This window comes from Hyaena hyaena, unplaced genomic scaffold (genome assembly GCF_003009895.1).
Source record: "Hyaena hyaena isolate Hyena2069 unplaced genomic scaffold, ASM300989v1 scaffold_78, whole genome shotgun sequence".
NCBI classification, from domain to species: domain Eukaryota; kingdom Metazoa; phylum Chordata; class Mammalia; order Carnivora; family Hyaenidae; genus Hyaena; species Hyaena hyaena.
Genome location: NW_024080710.1, coordinates 2,842,806 through 2,862,440, shown reverse-complemented (window position 1 = coordinate 2,862,440; position 19,635 = coordinate 2,842,806). Strand labels below are relative to the sequence as shown.

Here is a 19,635-nt window from a genome sequence, read left to right as displayed (position 1 = left end):
CACTCTCCCTTCTTCACCACATCCTGGAAGATTTTCTTCCAGCCCTTCTCAGTGTCTGGCCCAGGAGCCTCCAGGCCAGGCATTGTTCTTGCCCAAGCGGGTTCTCCCCAGGGATTGTTGCCCCTCCAACCCTGCTCCCTGCTCTGTCCATGGAGGGGACACCAGCTCCTTGTCTCTAGCAGTCCTTACTCTTTAATACCTGTCTCAACCCCTTGGATCCCTTCCACATCTTCCCTGTCATCATCATCTTTGCCATCAACTCTGGGGGCTTCCTAGACCCTATGCCCTTGGCTTCTCCAGAATCCAGAAGAAGCCCCCTTTTAGGTCGTGTCTCCTCAGCCTACTCTGTCCTAGCAGAAAGGGCTCAGAAAGCATCAAGCAGGGTCCCAGCCCTGCTCCCTGATCTCTGCAGATCCTCCAGGATCACACCTATATCAGGCTCTAGTGTCCCTTCCTGGATTCTCCCTGCATGCCAACCCCTCCCAGGCTCCCTGCCACAGGCCTCCTCAACTCCTAGGCAGTGGGGCATGTTTAGGAAGGCAAATCTCAGGCTAAACCCAGCTCCAATCAAGGTCCTGTGGGTTTTGGGGAGCTGGTAGCTTTAAGGACCTGATCTCAGTGTGAGCTGTCTTTCCATCTGCACATCTCGCCCCTTCCCACCAATGTCACACCATTTCCACTCCCCTAGGCCCCACTCCCACTCCTGAACCCCGGTTTGGGGAAGATGTCACTGTGTTCACTCTCCAGAGAGAACCAGGTGGGGCCGCCCTGAGCCCCCACACAGATTCTCACATCTGGGCCCTGAGCCCCCCACCTTGGAGGAGGCAGAGGTCTTCCCTTCCCCAGTGCGCAGCTCCTCCTCCAGAGTCCCCTGCCCAGCAGCCCTGCAGCTCTCTGCCACCTGCCAGTGTCTCTCCCAATGGAATTGCTTCCTTCCACTTCAACCCCACTCAGGTCTCTCTGTCCTAATGCAAAACCCCACCTATGCACAAATTGGTGCCTCCACTAGTGCTCGAAGCAGCCAATCCTCTCCCTGCTTGTCCCGGAGTCAGGTAGGAGAGTGCTGTCTCCAGCACTGATACCACCACACCCCTCCCCTGCAGGCTGGCTGTTCACTCTGTTGCTCTTGGCTTCTTTCCATGGTCCTGAATGGCAGCTCTGTGCCACAAATACTGGGACCCATCTAGTTCTAACGGTGCTTAACCTCTCTTTGATGTTTAACTCTCTCTGGATTGGGCTCCAATCATTTGTACCTTTGAGAATCTTAACCTCTTTAACCAGCTATTCAGAAGCTCCATAACCCCCAGCTTACAGGTCTTTGGGAAAACTGGTGGACCCATCAAGGCGAACTTAGGATGTGCTCATGCCTTTCTCAAGTATCAAATCCCAGCCTGATGTTTAGGACCCTACTCTTGGGCTCCTGTATCTCAGACCCACTTAAGGAGCAAGATCCCCTTCACTGAGACCATCAATACTTTGATGCTGCTCATCCTCTTCTCCCTGGTTATGACTTTGCCTCACTGGAATTCCCACTGGCCCAGGGTAGAGACTGACACACAACAGCAGGTCCTTAATGCAGGTCACTGTTCATAAAGAAGACATACACCTGCTCCAAAAAATTCTGGGAGTTCTCACAGCCAGCCCATTCTAAGAACAGGGAAGAATGCAGAGAGGACTCAGGCAGGTGAAAGGCAAAGCTTAGAAGAGGTGGAGATGGTCTAGCTGTACAGGGTCGGCCATTATCAGAGCAGCCAGGGGTCTGAGAGGGCAGGGGAGCTAAAGCTGGGTATCATGGTATACAATGATGGGAGTCCAGGCCTGCCCAGTAGGCTGCATACCAGTAGGTTCCCCACTGTGATCTCAAGGGACCCATTTTCTCCCTGGCTGTCTCATCAGTCTCACCCACTGGGCCTGTCTTGGGGGTCAACGTCGCACTTACTTATCTGAGGAGAGTTTCATGATGGTGTGGCCCTCTGTGGAGTAGGTGATGAAGGATATCCGCATTTTCGGGCTGGGAAGGAAGCACATGCTTGTGAGAAGTCATCAACACAGGCTGCAAATGATGAGTGAGCAGCCAGGGAGGGGTGCATGACAGTTTCCCTGTCCCACCCCATTTCTTATACTCTGGGGTTCATTTCCCAAACCCCAGAACTTCCTATAACCTTAGTAAGGAATTCTGAGGTCTGTAAGATGTGTGGCCTTCCTGGAAGGGAGGGAGGAGCGTCCATCCTTACACTTACAACACCCCAGTAATGTTTGTCTATTTGCCTGTCTCTCTCTCTCATGTGCACATGCATGTGTGCATGCACACACACACACAGGCACTCACACAGATAGGTGCTCACACAGACAGCCACATGCAGGAGACAGACATCTACACACTCCTGCAGGAGGGACTCCCATTTGGCCTCTCTTCTTGTAACATTCTTTGGAGCTTCACTGCTCTTCCTTCCTTGCCTGTCTTCCCCACCTCAACTCTTCTCATCTCAAAGAAATTATTTTCCCCCTTGGAAGCCATTCATATGTATCCCCCTCTTTCTTGCTCCTTGCCAGTCTTCTGGTTTGCTGACCCTTATTATCCCTTGGCTAAATTGGTACCATAGGTCCCTAGCTGAACTCCCTACTGCTTTTAGCTCTTGTTCCCACTCATTTTACCCACTTTTGCCAGACTTTTCTTCTTAACACACCACCCTAATCATGTCAGACCTCCAATCAAGAATCATCTTGTGCTCCCTATTGCTCACAGCAGGAGATCTAGGCCTTGTGGGCTGGCATTATGGGCTGCTACAGCCATGGCTCCAACCTGACATGCGCAGCCTCATCTCTCAGCCCTTCCTTGAGTTAAACCTACTCTGCTGCCAGACTACTCACTCCACAAGAAGTCTCCTTGATGGTTCCTGTTACCCTGTCTTTCCCATCCATCAAAGCCTACTTAATGTTGCCACATCTTCTGGGAAGTCATCCTTGAATTAAAATTCTTGCTTTATCCTTAAGCTTGTCATATAAATCCTTTGCCTTTTCTTTTGGCCCCTGACACCTTAAGCCAGATGTTCAATTATGTTACTGGTCTGCCTGTTTCTTAATCTACTAGGTCCTCAAAGGCAGACTGTGTCCCCAGTCATATGGCCTAACTCTCAGGCAGTCGCCACGTAAACCTCCTGGGTCCCTTGGAATCACTGTTATTCGTTTTTCAGCTTCAGAACTTCACTCTAGACTCTGTGCTCCTGCCTAGAGGGACTCCAATGCCCACTGAGTCCAAACAGCTCTGTGCTGTGTCTAGCAGAGGAAATCACACTATTAACACAGAGAAGCCATACTTTTCAAACTTCTTGACCAAATCTTCCACAAGGTTGTAAATGTCCATCCAGTTGTTGTTCACACTGCCTGACCTGAAAATGAAGAAACGTGAGTGAGAGGGATCAGTTATGTCTGCCCTCCTGCAGGCTCTTCAGCAATCTCCTTATCCCTACTCTCCTCCACATAGCTGAAGTCTGCCACACATCCTCAGTGACTTCAGTGGGCCCCCACCTGGTGGTGACTTTCATCAGTGTGCATTGTAGGAGACTGTGTGCTTGGGACTGAGGGACTTCAGAGATTGAAGGACTTCTGGTGGCAAACCAGGATACTTGGTCATGCTAGGTGGGACTGTTCAACAAGAAATGAGGGGGGATGCGTTGGTTGGTAAACCCTCCAGCAATTCTGATTTGTTGGCTCTCCTGGTTGTCCATTGTCTCCCAGATGTCTGCTCCTCCCCTGCTCCTTGAAGGTGTGTTTGGCTGGGTGTGAGGCAGAGCTCTTCGGCACCACATCCCTACAAAATGCTCTTGGCTTTTCCTTTCTATTATTCCTTCTGCCTTTTCTAGGCTATATCTAAAACTGTCAGTAGATGATAAGAAAACTAAGGATAGACATTTCTTTTTTTTACAAATAGTTTATTGTCAAATTAGTTTCCACATAACACCCAGTGCTCATCCCCACGAGCACCCTCCTCCATGCTAAGGATAGACGTTTCTAATAATGTCAGGATTATTATTCATGGACACGTATGTACCAGGCACTTTACATGCATGATTTCCAATTCCAGAACAATCCTGTGATATCAGCATTATTCCCATTTTACAGATGAGATTCACAGGTCAATGCATTTGCCACAATTTCCATAGTTAGCACGGATCTGAACCCAGATCTAATGTCAAAACCCATGCTCTACCCATTGCACCCAGGCAGATCAGGGTGACTCAGGCTGAGCTGGACAATTGCTGGGTAGCAAATTATTAGACTCTGACAACCAACCTATGATGTGGACTTTATCTCAGACACTTCCATGCTAAGGTGCAAGACAATTTTCTTAATTAATGGTAACCTTTTCCACACTCCTTCTCATTACTTTACTCTCCTGTTTTCCGCCTGTGTGAAGAGGATCTTCCAAAGAAGATTTACAGGAAACAAGAGTCTTCAATTCACCTACTCAGTCTGGGGAAGTTTCCAATTTGTGATGCTTTTGAAGAAAGGTTTAGACTCTAGGACATAGACACACATGAGTATTCATGGGCTATGGAAAATACCACAGGGAGTTATAGATCCCTAGGAAGCAGGCAGTATGGAAAGCAACTTTGTGGGCTTCTAGCATGGAGAGCTCCAGTCATGTTCTAGTGACTCACTCTTAAAAGAAGATGGAGATGATTAGCAGAAGTTTGAAGATATTGCTATCATTGAAGCTTGAGGCCAAAACACTTCAGTGATACAACTATGTTGGGAGAATAGAAAGGATAGGGAAAAATCACATAGGGGAGCTGAGCTACGAGAAAGCTTAATTCCCTTTCCTCATAATAAGAAGTCAATAGAGAATGAGTAAACCTCGAACAGCAAAAACAGCATCAGTACTAACATGTTATTAGAAACAGAGTCATATTACCAGAAGAAAAATCTGCAAAATGATGGATAAAAACACAAGTCCCAACTAATTGCTTTCTGCCAGAGACTAATTAAGCTTTAAAGACACAAGTAGGTTCACCATGAAGGAATTCAAGATATTCCATGCACGTGAAAACCAAAAGAAATTAGTTATACTTATATCAGACAAAATAGACTTTAAGCCAAAAATGGTAACAGGAGTCAAGGAAAGCTATTATATAATGATAAAGGGGTCAATACATCAAGAAGATATAACAGTCATAAATACATATGTACACAACATCTGAGCACCTAAATATATTAAGCAATACTAACAAATCTGAAGAGAGAAAAGATAACAATATAATAATAGCAGGCAACTTCAATGCCCCAGTTTCCGCAATGGATAGATCATCTAGATGGAAAATCAACAAGGAAACATTAGAATTGAACCATATCATGGTCAAATGGACTTAATACACATATATAGAGCATTTCATCCAACTGTTGCAGAATGCACATTCTTTTCAAGTAACCACACAGATTCTTCTTCAGGATAGATCATATGATAACACACAAAACAAGTCTTAGCAAATTTAAGAACACTTAAATCATAGCATATATCTTTTCCAACTACATGGAAGAAAAAACAAGAGGAAGAGGCTCCTGGGTGGCACTGTTGGTTGAGCATCCACCTCTTGGTTTCAGCTCAGGTCATGGTCTCATGGTTCATGAGATCAAGCCCCACATCAGGCTCTGCACTGACAGCATGGTGCCTACCTGGGATTCTCTCTCTCTCTCTCTGTCCCTTTCCTGTGCGCGCTCTCACTCTCTCTTTCTCAAAATAAATAAATAAACATTAAAAAATCAAGAGGAAATATGAAAAATCTACATTTATGTGAAAATTAAAGAACATACTTTTGAACAACCAATGCATGAAAGAAGAAACCAAATGAGAAAAGAAAACCTTAAAGGTAATGAAATAGAAACAAATAGCAAAACCTACAGAATGCTGCAAGAGAGTTCTGAGAGGAAAATTTATACTGATAAATGCATATATTAAGAATATAGCAAAATGTCAAATAAAATATCTTACTTTACATGTCAAGGACATGGAAGAAAAGAGAACAGAGTTAAGCCTAAAGTTAGCATAAGAAACAAAATAATAAAGGTGCTGACATAAATAAATTTAACTTAAATTAGAAATAAAAGAGGAGACATTGCAACTGACACTATAGAAATACATAGGATCATAAGAAACTACTCTGAATAATTACATACCAGCAAATTAGAAAACCTAGAACAAATGGATAAATTCCAGAAACATGCACCCTGCCAAACTTAAACATGAAGAAGTCTAAAATTTGAATAGACCTATAGCTAGTAAAGAGGGCGAATCAGTAATCACAAATCTCCCAAAAAAGAAAAACCTGGGACCAGATGGTATTGTAGCGTGACCAAACATTTAATGGAGAGGTAACACCAATCCCTTCCAAATTCTTCCAAAGAAGTGCAGAAGAAAGAACACTTCCAACTCATTCAGTGAGGCCTGAATTACCATGATATCAAAGCCTGACAAATACTACAAGTACAGGCTGATATCCTATAGGAATATGGGTGCAAACATCCTCAACAACATCAAAAATCTAGCAAACTGAATTTAGCAGCATATTAAAAGATTTTTATTCCATGACCAAGTAGGATTTATTTCCGCGATGGAAACATGGTTCAACATGCAAAACTCAAACAATGTATTAACAGAATATAATAGAATTAGCAAAATTAATAGACTGAAAAAAGTCCATACTACATGATCATTTCAATTGATGTAGAAAAAGCATTTGACAAAAATCCAACATACTTCCTTCATAAAAATACTCCCACTAGGAATAGAGAAATGTTCTATGAGAAACATAATAAGGGCCATAAATGAAAAGCCCACATATTGATGGTAAAAGACCAGAACATTTTCTCAAGATCAAAAGTAATACAAAAATGCCCAGTTTTCTAATTTCAATTCAATGTAGTACTGGAAGTCTAGCCAGATCAATTAGGCAAGGGAAAAAAATAAAGGGATCCAAATTAAAAAGGAAGGTGTAAAATCATATCTGTTCTTGGATGATATGATCTTAATTGTAAAAAAAAAAAAAAAAAACAACCCTAGATTCCACACACAAAAAACTATCTGAGCTAATAAAAGAATTCAGCTTAGTTGCAGGATACAAAATTAACATATAAAAATCAGTTGCATTTTGATATACACTAACAATGAACATTCCAAAAAGGAAATTAAGAAAATAAATCCATTTATAATATTATCAAACAGAGCAAAATACTTATGAATAAATTTAACCAAAAAGGCAGATTAGTATACTGAAAACTATAATATATAGCTGAAATAAATTTAAAAATTTTAACATTTATTTATTTATTTATTTATTTAGAGAAGGGGACAGAGAGAGACAGGTGTGGAGAGAGAATCCCAAGCAGGCTTCACACTCAGCGTGAAGCCCGATGTGGGGGTCGATCTCACAATCATGAGACCATTGGCTGGGCTGAAATCAAGAGTCAGATGCTCCACTGACTGAGCCACCCAGGAGCCCCTATGGCTGAAAGAAATTTTAAAGACACAAATCACTGGAAGAACATCACATATTCATGGACTAGAAGACTTCATATCCTCAAGCTGGCAATACTAGCCAAGGCTATCTACAGGTTCAATGCAATCTTTATTAAAATGTCAATGACTTTTTTTTTTGGCAGAAACTGAACAATCCATCCCAAAGTTCATATGGAATCTTAAGAGACCTCAAATAGCTAAAAAAAGAAAACCTGAATAAGAGCAAAGTTTGCGGACTCACATTTTCTGGCTTCAAAATTATTACAAAACTATAATAATCAAAATAATGTAGTACTGACAAAATAGTGTAGTAAAGACAGACATATAGAATAATGGAATAGAAAAAAGAGCACAGAAATAAACCCTCGTATATATGTTCAGCTGATTTTTGACAAGGATGCCAAGGCCATTCAATGTGGGAAAGGACAATATTTTCAACAAATGGTGCTAGGAAAACTGGATGTCCACATGTAAAACAATGCACTTAAGCTCTTATGTAACCTACAAAAACTAATTCAAATGAATCAAAACCTTAAATTGTATGAGCTAAAAATATTAAAATTTTAGAAGAAAATATAGGGGGAAAGCTTCATGCTGTTGGATTTGGTAACGGTATTTTGGAAAGGGCAACAAAAGCACAGGTCATAAAAGAAAAAACAGATAAACCAAACTGTATTGAAATTAAAAACTATTGTACGTAGCCCCTCTGGAAAACAGTGTGGAGGTTCCTCAGGAAACTAACAATAGAACTCCCCTATGACCCAGCAATAGCACTGCTAGGAATTTACCCAAGGGATACAGAAATGCTGAGGCATAGGAGCACATGTACCCCAATGTTCATAGCAGCACTCTCCACAATAGCTAAAACATGGAAAGAGCCTAAGTGTCCATCAACAGATGAATGGATCAAGAAGATGTGGTTTATCTATACCATGGAATACTACATGGCAATGAGAAACAATGAAATCTGGCCATGTGTAGCAACATGGATGGACCTTGAGGGTGTTATGCTGAGCGAAATAAGTCAGGCAGAGAAGGACAAATACCATATGTTTGCACGTATAGGAGGATTAGGAGGAACTTGACGGAGGAACAAGGGGGAGAAGAAGGGGGGAAATGGTGGGGGAAAGGGAGAGAGGCAAACCATGAGAGACTCTTGAATGCTGACAAAAACTGAGGACAGATGGATGTGGGGGGGAGGGGGGGATGGGCATGGAGGAGGACACTTGTGGGGATGAGCACTGAGTGTCATGTGGAAACTAATTTGACAATAAACTATTTAAAAAAAAAAAAACAAAAACAAATGGAAACAAATAACCTAAAAAAAACCATTACAAAGTTGTAGGAATAATTTAATAGCGATTTAAATAACAGAGAGTTTGAATAGGATGTTGTGAAATAAACAGACTAGTGTGATAGTAACTTTGTAAGCTATTTTGGAAAGTAATTAAAAAACATGACTTCCTGGTCGAAAAAATAAAAAATAAAAAAAAAAATAAAAACTATTGTACATTTTTACTTATGTGAGTTACCTAGAATAGGCAAATTCATAGATACAGAAAGTAGAATAGAGGTTCTCAGGATTTGGGGAGGGATGAATGGGGAAATAATGTTTCATGTATACAGATTCCAATGACTTCTGTCCTCATCAAAAGTACATAAGCTATGGCTAGCTTGGGGGTTGTAAGGGTTTCTGAGAAGGAAAAAATAAGAGACATGGGAAAGTTCATCAAAAGTAGAGCGCAGATCAACAGACTGCCCTGCATTGTCCTGTTCTGTGCACCTGAGCTGGCGGAGAAGCTGTGAGGACACAAACATGCTGAGTATGGATGCTCCTTCAGCTGTCATCCCCTCTAAGACCCTCTTACCTTACCTAAAAGCAGGCCCTTCCTGAGGTTCCCGCCTGAAGTGACTGATGGCCCAGTCATTTGGCCCAACTTGGCACAGCCCTGAGGGAACCTTTTCGTTTCAAAGCTCCCCATGAATCAGGTGAGTCTGTCATGTCTGCATTGAAGCTCCACGGAATCCTACTTTTGCCCATTCCCTTGCACAGATATTGATGTCAAGGCATCCCCTAATGAGCATCCTGCACAGGCTTTGTCCTTGGCCTGGATGGGTCCTGAAGCTCTGCCTCTCTCCTCTATGTCAACCCCATTTCCTCCACTGGTACCACACGTGTGGGTGCTCCTTAGGTTCTGTCTGCCCATTCTCCTCTCAGTAGGCTCACTTGCTCTGGGCTCCTACCTGTTTTTCTCCAGCCTCACAGTCCTCCCGGGACCTCCTAGTCTTTCCTTTACCACTCCAGCCATGCTATCACCCTTCCCCTTCCAATCCATCCTTCCCAAGGCAGCCAAGAGGTGCTTTTGAAAACACGGTCTGATCCTTTTCTCCTCTGATAAAAGCAATTCTTTCAATAATGTCCAGATGCCCTTGAGGTGAAAAACACACCTCTAGATGTGCTCAAGACCTCAATATTGGCCAGTCCCTTTCCCTTCCCCTCCTTCCTGCTCCACCTCCCCAGGATCCTGTGAGGGCCTCACTGCTCAGGCCTTTGCACTGGCCACTCCCTCAGCCTGGAGCTCCCTGGCCCACCACCTCCCTGGTGCCTCAGAAAATACTGCAGGCACACAGCAGGGCACACTAGTTTTCATCCAATTCAACCTACCGTATGAACAAATGAGTAATGAGTCTAATGAATAAGGTGGGAGTGAACCACTCAAGACCTTCCTGCAGGTGACACACTATGTTTGCTTCTGAAACCACTGCAGGGACCCATTCAGCCTCAGGGGTTTTGGAATGGGCTTTGGAGGAACACATTCCAGAGTTTCAACTCCTGCTCCATGTCTTCCCATCTGAGGACTTTAGGGGGTCATTCCTGGCCCTGAGTGGCTTCTTTCTCTCACCTTGAAATAGGGGTCATAACATTTACCCACAGTTGCGAGGAGGACTCAGTGATGAAGCTGCTTTCTCCTTTACTCTTGTCCCCAGTACAGAGCAGCACCTGGCCTCCCTCATCTAATTTGTCTACATTCTTCAAAATAGATTCAGAATCTGGCCACTCAGCACCTTCACCCCTACCTTACTGGTCCACACCACCATTATCTCCTTCCTAGATTCCTACACCAGATACTACCCCCTTCCCCTCCCCCCCCCCCCGCCCCCGCACTGGTCTGCCCTTGGGCCCTTCAATTGTGATCTTTTCAGACCAAGATCTAATGGCATGCCCCATCTGCTCAAAAACACCCTCTCATCCCCCTTCACCTTCTAGTCTGTCAGCCCCACCTTCCCTGGCCACCTATTCAGAATAGGCCCTCCCTCAGCACTTCCCATCTTCCTGCCCTGATTCCCATCCCCACCCCCAGCCCCGTGCTTATCCCATCTAACACACTACTTCCTCTCCTTTTTTATTTCTTTCCTCTCTCATGGAAACTCCAGGAGGCTGTTTGATGCCTTATCCCCACGCCCAGTGACTGACATAGAACAGTTGCTCAGTCATTATTTGTGAGTGGATGAATTGTTAAGGGAATGAATGAATGAACAGAACTGCTTATCACATGCGTGAGAGGTCCCAGAGAACCTCGCAGAGAGTCATGAAGCAGAGGCATTTGACCCCTACCCCACCACCCCAAAGGGCACGTCAGAAGAAGGCAGAGCCAGGGAGGAGAGGGGCCCCTGCAGTGCTGGGGAGTCCCCAGCCCCAGTGTGCATGATTTGCCTTCTCTAGTAGCATTTTATACTCATCCTCCACAATTCTATCTGATGCTGTGCTGGGCAAACTACCTCCAAATTCCCCTTCATCCTCATCACAGCCTGGTGAGGTGGGTATGAAGATCCCCATCATACATATGGGGACCCTGAGGCACACAGAGGTGAAGCAATTTGTTCAGGGGCCCATAACCGGTGAGTGCTGTCTGTCTGACTTGCACTCAGTGGTCATTATTCCCCTTTCCCCAAGAGCAACAGAGAGAAGTGCCTTAGCGAGTATGCCCTCACCCTCCAGGAATTCCTCATCAAGCTGGCCCTCAAAGGAAGTGTAAAGCCTTCTTCAACCAGACTGAGTGTGCATAGGCCCCAGGGAGATGGTGCTCTATCCCTGGGGTTGAGGAGTTCATTATGGTTTCAGACAAGCCTGGTCTGGCAAGCTGCAGGTAGGATCTAGCTGGACTCTTTAACTGATGGCCTGAGGCTGAGAAAGGGGTGTGTAAAGGCTCTTTCATGGGCACCCTCAGCTCTTCCTATCTGCACAATCCAGCAGGATTTAGTCCTGACACTTGCTATTCTGGCTTGTCAAGACTGAATGACCCAGAGAAAGGCTGTCAACCCCCTTAATGACTTTCTACCCCAGCCCTAATGCCTGAGAGAGAAATCGCTATCCCCCTTGGCTGTGTCAAGTATCACTGAGGCAAGACCTGCCCAGGGCAACTTAGAAGTTCCTTCACAAGACGGTGAGGAAGGATTTATTCCAGTGGGCAGGGTGGTTCCCATCTCTGCTGGTGGCTAGGCACACATCCCCCTAGTCATCAGCTTCCATGGAGAATAGAAGGAATCAGAGGCAGTACAGCCTGGGATGCCGCCTGCCATCAGGGCACACAGGAAGCCGAGTCTTGCCACCCCCACCAGCCTTGGGACTACTTCATCCAGTCTCTAGATGCCTCCCCCTTTCCATGAGATCGCAAATGCAAATTCCTCCCTACCCTACATTCTGGGATGGCTTTGAGGATGACAGGAGTGCTGTGAAAAGGGCTTTGGAAACCAAAATGTGCTTCAATGATATTATCGACAGTCATACCACTGATAGCATTGACTCAGTAAAGTTCGTTCTCAACCCAACAGACAAGTTGCAAATGGAACCAACCTCTCCAAGCATGAAGATCTGTCCCCTTTTGAGGGCCCCAAGGTGTCCAGCTTCCCTGGACAATATCGGGTCAGATCTAACTGTTCTGAAAGTGCCCACAAACTGTAACTAGTCTTTAAGCAGTTGAAGAAGAAAGCAAAACCCTTGAGAGGAAAACAAAGGACTTTCTTCCTTCCTTTCTTTCTTTTCTTTTAAATTTTAAAGTTTATTTATATATTTTGAGGGGGGTTGGGGCAGAAAGAGAGGAGGAGAAAGAATCCCAAGCAGGCTCCCTGTGTCAGGGCAGAGCCTATTGTGGTACTTGATCTCAAGAACCATGAGATGGTGTCCTAAGCAGAAATCAAGAGTCAGACACGGGCAGTGCCTAGGTGGCTCAGTCCATTAAGAACCCAACTGCGGTTTAGGTCATGATCTCACCATTCGTGAGTCCGAGCCCTGCACTGGGCTCTGTGTTGACAGCTCAGAGCCTGTAGCTTACTTTAGATTCTGTGTCTCCCTCTCTCTGCTCATGCTCTGTCTGTCTCTCTCTCTCTCAAAAATAAATAAATAATAAAACATTAAAAAGAAAAAAAGAGTCAGATGCTTAACCGACCGTGCCACCCAGGTACCTAGGAAAACAAAGGACTTTCCACACTGTGACACTATGAAAATGCCCAGTAGAAGCAACACGTAATCTCTCTGGGGGCCTGTAAAATAAAACCCACTTGGGAGGAAAACAACATAAGCAAGCAAAAAACCTCAGGCAGAAACTGAAGCCCAGCGAGCTTCTAACAACTGTTGAGAAGGAACTCCTAGCAATCTCCTGCCTCTCCAGCTATTTAAGGGACATGCAGGCCACAGATCCAGGCCATGCTGGGGGGGGGGGGGGGGCTGAGAACCACCCAGAAACCCTATGGCGGCTCTTTTTCCTCTCCAATGGGAAAAGTCCCAGAGAACAAATTTTGGAGGCATTCCTTCTGCCTCAGGAACAAGGTGGGGGGGAGCGGGGGGACACAGAAGTCCCTTGGTTCTGACCAAGGTTACCCTCCATCCCTTGGCTCACAGAAGCTGGCGTCCCCTTTGGCCACGACCTGCGCCTCTTGACTTCAGGGACCACACCACCCTGGGGCACTGGGTAGGGCAGGAGGCGCACTCACTTATCCAAGATGAAGTAAAGGTCATATGCGCTCTGGCAGGATTCCGATGTTTCTTTTACTCGGCTCTTATGGGAATAGTGGCCGCGGAAGTGGTGGACGGTTCCCCCATCTGGACGGAGGTGGTGGTGGAGGGTTCTCCTGCTCGGAGCGAGGCCATGCAGGTCTTTGGAGCCCCAGACGCTGTGCTGCAAACTTCCGGCTTTCATCAGCGGAGGCCGCAGCACCAGTAGCAGGAACAGCGCGGGGCCTGGCACGCCCAGGCCGTGGCCCCCCATTTTCCTGGCCGCCCTCCTGGAGCTGCTGCACGCGGCCACCTCGGTCGGCTGCCTTCGGGGACTCCGCCTTGGCTCCCTCCAGCACTTTTCCAAGGCCCACTTCAAGCCTCCACCTGCTACCTGCCCTTTGGGCAGAAGAGGCAAGCGGTTGGCTCTGGGGCAATGAGCCCAGTATCTCCTGGCCCTTCCCCCGCGCCCCTGGGGCAGAAGGCCTTGTTATGATGGACAGGAGGGTTGGCATGGTGACTTTGTGACCTGCGGCTCTGCTCAGTGTCCTGCCTGTTGACAACCCCAGGCAGGAGTCATTGGATCTTCGGATGGGGGGGGATAAGGTGAGGCCTCCATTGTCTCTTATCCTAAACCCTCACAGATGGCCAGTAAAGTCTCCAAAACTCTGCCTTTTTATAACTCAAAGAAGGCAGCTGAACTGGCTTAGATGAGGACATCCCTGTGGGTGGCCAGGAGAGTGATAGCTGTGGGTTTGTCACATATGCCTTTATTATGTTGAGGTAGGTTCCTTCTATACCTAATTTGTTAAGAATTTTTATAATGAGGGGCGCCTGGGTGGCTTAGTCGGTTAAGCGTCCGACTTTCGCTTAGGTCATGATCTCGCGGTTCGTGGGTTCGAGCCCCGTGTCGGGCTCTGTGCTGACTGCCGGCTCGGAGCCTGGAGCCTGTTTCAGAGTCTGTGACTCCTTCTCTCTCTGACCCTCTCCTGCTCACACTGTCTCTCTCTCTCTCTCTCTCCTAGAAATAAAACGTTAAAAAAAAATTTAAAAAAAAGAATTTTTATAATGAATAGGTGTTGGTTGAGTTTTGTCAAGTGCTTTTTTCTTCATCTGCTGAGATGATCCGATGATTTGTTTCATTCTATTAATGTGATGTATCATATATATTTATTTGTGTGTGGTGAACCCATCCTTGTATTCTGTGGATAAATCCAACTTGATCATGGTTAATGATTCTTTTAATGTGCTGCTTAATTTGTTTGCTAGTATTTTATGGAGAATTTTGCATCTACTTTCTATATTTGCATACAAGGATATCAACTTGTAGTTTTCTTTCTTGGTAGTATCCTTTCTGGCTTTGGTATCAGGGTAATGCTGGCCTCATAAAATGACTTTGTATTTTCTCATCTTTGATTTTTTTTTGGAAGATTTGGAGAAAGACTGACATGAAGTCCTCTTTAAATATTTGGTAAAATTCACCAGGGAAGTCATCTGGTTCTGGACTTTGTTGGGAGATTTTTGATTACTGATTCAATCTGTTTATTAGTAATTGGTCTGTTCAGTTTTTCTAACTTTTCTGATTTAATCTGGGTAGGTAGTATGTTTCTAAGAATTTTTCTATTTCTTCTAGGTTGTACAGTTTGTTGGTATATATTTATTCATAGTAGACTCTTATGATGCTTTGTATTTCTGTGGTATCAGTTGCAATGTCTCTCTTTTCACTTACAGTTTTAATGATTTGGGTCCTTTATCTTTTTTTCCTTAGTCTAGTTATAGGTTTGTCAGTTCATCTTTTCAAAGAACCAATTCCTAGGTATGTTAATTTTTCTATTGTTTTCCTTTTTTCTGTTTTATTTTTGTTCTAGACTTTATTTATTTATCTTCTGCTAACTTTGGGCTCAGTTTGTTCTTCTTTTTCTAGGTCCTTGAAGTGCAGAGTTTGGTTTATTTGAGATCTTTCTTGTTTCTTAACGTAGGCATTTATTGCAGTGAAGTTCTCTCTTAGAACTGCTTTTGCTGCATAAGTTTTGGCTTGTTGTGTTTCCATTTTCACTTGTCTCAACATACTCTTAAATTCTCCTTTAAAAAAATTTTAAGTTGATTTATTTATTATGAGATAGAGACAGAGTAGCAGGGAGGAGCAGAAAAAAAGGGAGAGAGAATACTAAGCAGTTCTGTGCTGTCAGGATGGAGTCTCACATGGGGCTTGAACTCATGAACCATGAGATCATAATATGAGCTGAAACCAAGAGTCAGACACTTAACCAACTGACCCACTCAGGTGCCCCTTAAATTATCTTTTTAATGTATTCCTTGATCTATTGGATTATTTAGGATGGCATTTAATTTCTATGTATTTGTGAGTTTTCTAAGTTTTCCTCCTGCCTTTGATTTTTAGTTTCTTACCATTGTGGTGAGAGAAGATGCGTGGTATAATTACAGTCTTCTTGAATTTGCTAAGATTTTGCTTTGTGGCCTAAAATATGGTCTATCCTAGAATTTGCTCCAAGGGCTCTTAAGAATTGTATTCTGTTATTTAAAGACAGAATATTCTGTATATATCTGTTGGGTCCATTTGGTCTACAGTCTTGTTCGCATCCACTGTCTCCATATTGATTCTCTGTCTGATTGTTTAGAGTGGGGTATTATAGTTCCCAAATATTATTATATTGATATTTACTTTTCCTTTTAGTTGTTAATTTTTGCTTTATATATTTAGGTGTTCCAAAGTGGGTGTCTAAATATTTACCATTATATTTTCTTGATATATTGACCACTTTATCATTAGATAATGACCTTCTCTGTCCCTTTTTACCATTTTTAGTTTGAAGTCTGTTTTGTCTGATATAAGTATAGCTACCTCTGTTTTTGGTTTTTTTGTTTGTTTGTTACAATTTGGTTGAAATATCTTTTACAATCCCCTCACTCTATGTGTATATTAAAGGCTAAAGTGAATCTCTTGTTCGTAGGATATCATTGGATCTTGGGTATTTTTTTAAATCAGTTCAGTGATCCTATGTGTTTTGTTTGGAACATTTAATCCATTTATGTTTAAAGTAATTATTGATAAGTAAGACTTACTATTGCCATTGTGTCAATTGTTTGACTGTTTTGTAGATCCATTTTTCCTTGCTTCTTATCCTGCTATCTTTTTAAAAGTGCTTTGAGGGGCAGCTGGATGGTTCAGTCAGTTAAGCATTAGCCTTTGGTTCAGGTCATGATCTAGTGGTTCGTGAGTTCAAGCCCCGCATTAAGCTCTGTGCTGACAGCTCAGAGCCTGGAGCCTGCTTTGAATTCTGTCTCTCTCTCTCTCTCTCTCTCTCTCTGCCCCTTCCCTGCTCATGCTGTCTCTTTGTCTCTCAAAACTGAGTAACATTAAATTTTTTTTAATGTTTTGGTGTATTTTGGTATCAGTATACTTTGATTTCTTTATCACGTTATTTTGTGTAATTATTATAGGTTTTTCCTTTGTGGTTATCATGAAGCTTACATAAAATCTATTAAAATTATAACATCCTATTTAAAACTGACAGCAACTTAACATTGACAACATTCCTAAACTTCACACTTTTGCTTCTCTTTCTCCTCACATTTTAAGTTCATGTTACATATATATTTATAATTATATTTATATTTATGTTTATATTTATAACATTGTGTATCTAATAACAGACTCTTGTAGCTATGGTTACTTGTACTTTGTTTGCTTTTTAACTTTTAAAGTAAGAAGCGAATTATGCACCATCATTACTATATTACAGAATCTAACTATGATTATATATTTACCATTACAAGTGAGTTTTACACTACCGTCTTATGTTTTTATGATATTAATTAACATATTTTTACTTTCACTCAAAGAACTCTCTTTTGTATTTCTTGTAAGTTAAATCTGCTAATGATGAACTCTCAGTTTTTATTTGTTTGGGAAAGTATTTCTCTATTTCTGAAGGACAGCTTCACCAGATATAGAATTCTTGGTTGACAGGATTTTTTTTTCTTACAATATTTTGAATATGTCCCCTCTTTCTCTTCTGGCTTGAAATGTTTCTGTTGAAAAACCTCCCAATAGTGTTATTAAGGTTCTCTAATTTGTAATTTCTTTCCTCTCTCTAGCTGCTTTCAAAATTCTTTAATTGTATTTGACTTCTACAATTTAATTATAATGTATCTTAGTGTAGCCCTGCTGAGAGTTAACCTGTTTGGAGGTCTTTTGGATTTCATGGATCTGGATGTCTACTTTTCCAAGATTTAGGAATCTTTTAGCCATTATTGCTTTAAATATATGTTCTGTCCCTTTCTGTTTCTCTTCTCATGTTGGAATTACCATAGTGTGGATATTGTTTCTTTTTATTGTGTCCCAATAGTCCTATAGGCTTTTCTTATTCTTTTCCATTCTTTGTAATTTTTGCTCCACTGGCTGGATTCTTTCAAATATCTTGTCTTATAGGTCATTGATTCTTTCTTTTGCATGGCTAAGTTTTCTTTTGAAGGTCCCTATTGAATTCTTCATTTCAGTCGTTGTATTTCTCAGCTCTAGGGTTTTTACTTCATCTCTTTTGATGGTTGCTATTTCTTAAACTTTTCATCTTGTTCATATGTTGTTGCCTTAAGTTTATTTAGTTTTCTGTGTGTTCTTGTAGTTTACTTCTTTAACAAGATTATTTTGAATTATTTGTCTGACATTCATAGTTCTTAATTTCTTTAGGATCAGTTATTGAAGTTTTATTAGTTTCCTTTGTTGATGTCACATTTACTTGATTTTTTGTGATTCTTGATTTTTTATGTTAGTATCTTCATTTTGGAGTAAGTGATCTCCTGTTCCAAACTTTACTGGTTCACTTTGGCAGAGATCATTCTTCACCAGCAGCTCAGTTTGGGTTTTTGTATGCATCTGCTGGTCATGTCCTTGGACAGTAAAGCTTGCTATCAGTCCATTTTAGGGCAAGGCCACTGACTGAGCTCTGAGTTCAGGGTGTCAGTGCTAGTGGCTGAGAACAGTTGGATAGGACTGTTGGCATAATTATTTCCCCAAGTGAGACTGTGGGATGAGTCTGCAGTTGCCTGGGTTCTCCGATCAGGCTTACTCTGGTTGTAACTGATACTATGTGCAGTATTAGGTGGGGCTCTAAATTGTTTCCCTGCCCCGTATGACAGCAGAATAGGCCCCAAGGCCAGCATGGCTCATTGTATGGGGATCTGAATTGGGAAAGACTATGCACTAAATTCCCCAGCCAGACAGGGTCACTGGTTTTGCTCTACAGATGGGGAAAGCCATGGGCTGTGTTCTCTGTCTGAGTGCCACTATCACCAGGGCTCGTGGATGGCATATGAAGTCTCCTGTGAGCTCTGGTTAGGTTCCCTGGTAGGGGAAGCTGGAAGTTATATTCAGCAATATGTGGGACTATGGATGAATTTCCTTGCCTGGGTAGAGCAGTGGAACCAGCTCCAAGACCAATAAGTCTTTATTTGTGCTCTTTGACCCAATCCAACTCAACCCTAAGTTCCACGGCAAAACATGTCTCTAGCTTTGCTCTTCAGGTGATCAGCTCTGTATGCCAGAATATGTGCTCAAGTGTTGCTGGGCCAGGCAGTTTTCTGGTGTTCCAAGTAGGATTTCTGGTTAGGTGGGCAAGGAGCTATGCTCAGCAGTGTGGGGGCTATGAATTAGCTCCCTTGCCTGGACAGACTAGGAGGGCTGGCTCCAGTCTTCCAAGTGTTCCTGGCCAGGCTTTCTGGTCAGAAGGGGCTGGGAACTGCACTCAGAAAAGTGTGTTGGGTGGGATGTGGGGAGGGACCATGGATTAGTTCCCTGACTAAGAGCATGGGAAGGATCTAGCTCCAAGGCCAGAAGAGATCTTTGTGGTCTTAAAACAAGCTAACTTGCTCCCCAAGTTTTCTAGTTGAATGGTGCCTCTGGCTTTGCTCTGCAGACAATCAGCTCTGCCTGCTTTACTCTCTGCTCGAGTGCTGTTGGGCTATGCCGCTGCCAGGTGCTTTGGACAGGCCTTATGGCCAAGTGGGTCTGGGAGCTACACTCAGCAGTGGCCTGGGCTATGACTCCGATCCCATGCCTGGGTAGGAGCAGACCTGGGTACATGGCTATCCAGAACATTTACTGAATGGC

The 19,635-nt window shown here is 43.4% G+C and overlaps 1 protein-coding gene across 1 annotated transcript in view; it reads right to left on the bottom strand.

The window, feature by feature from the left end:
* ANTXRL (ANTXR like) overlaps positions 1 to 13,964 on the bottom strand; it is a 38,236-nt gene extending 24,272 nt beyond the window's left edge. Inside the window, 3 exon segments of the mRNA XM_039233730.1 lie at positions 1,940 to 2,011; positions 3,318 to 3,389; positions 13,505 to 13,964. Of these exon segments, the coding sequence (XP_039089661.1) occupies positions 1,940 to 2,011; positions 3,318 to 3,389; positions 13,505 to 13,779 (419 nt within the window). The 5' untranslated portion in view covers positions 13,780 to 13,964.
* Positions 13,965 to 19,635: the final 5,671 nt, after the last annotated feature.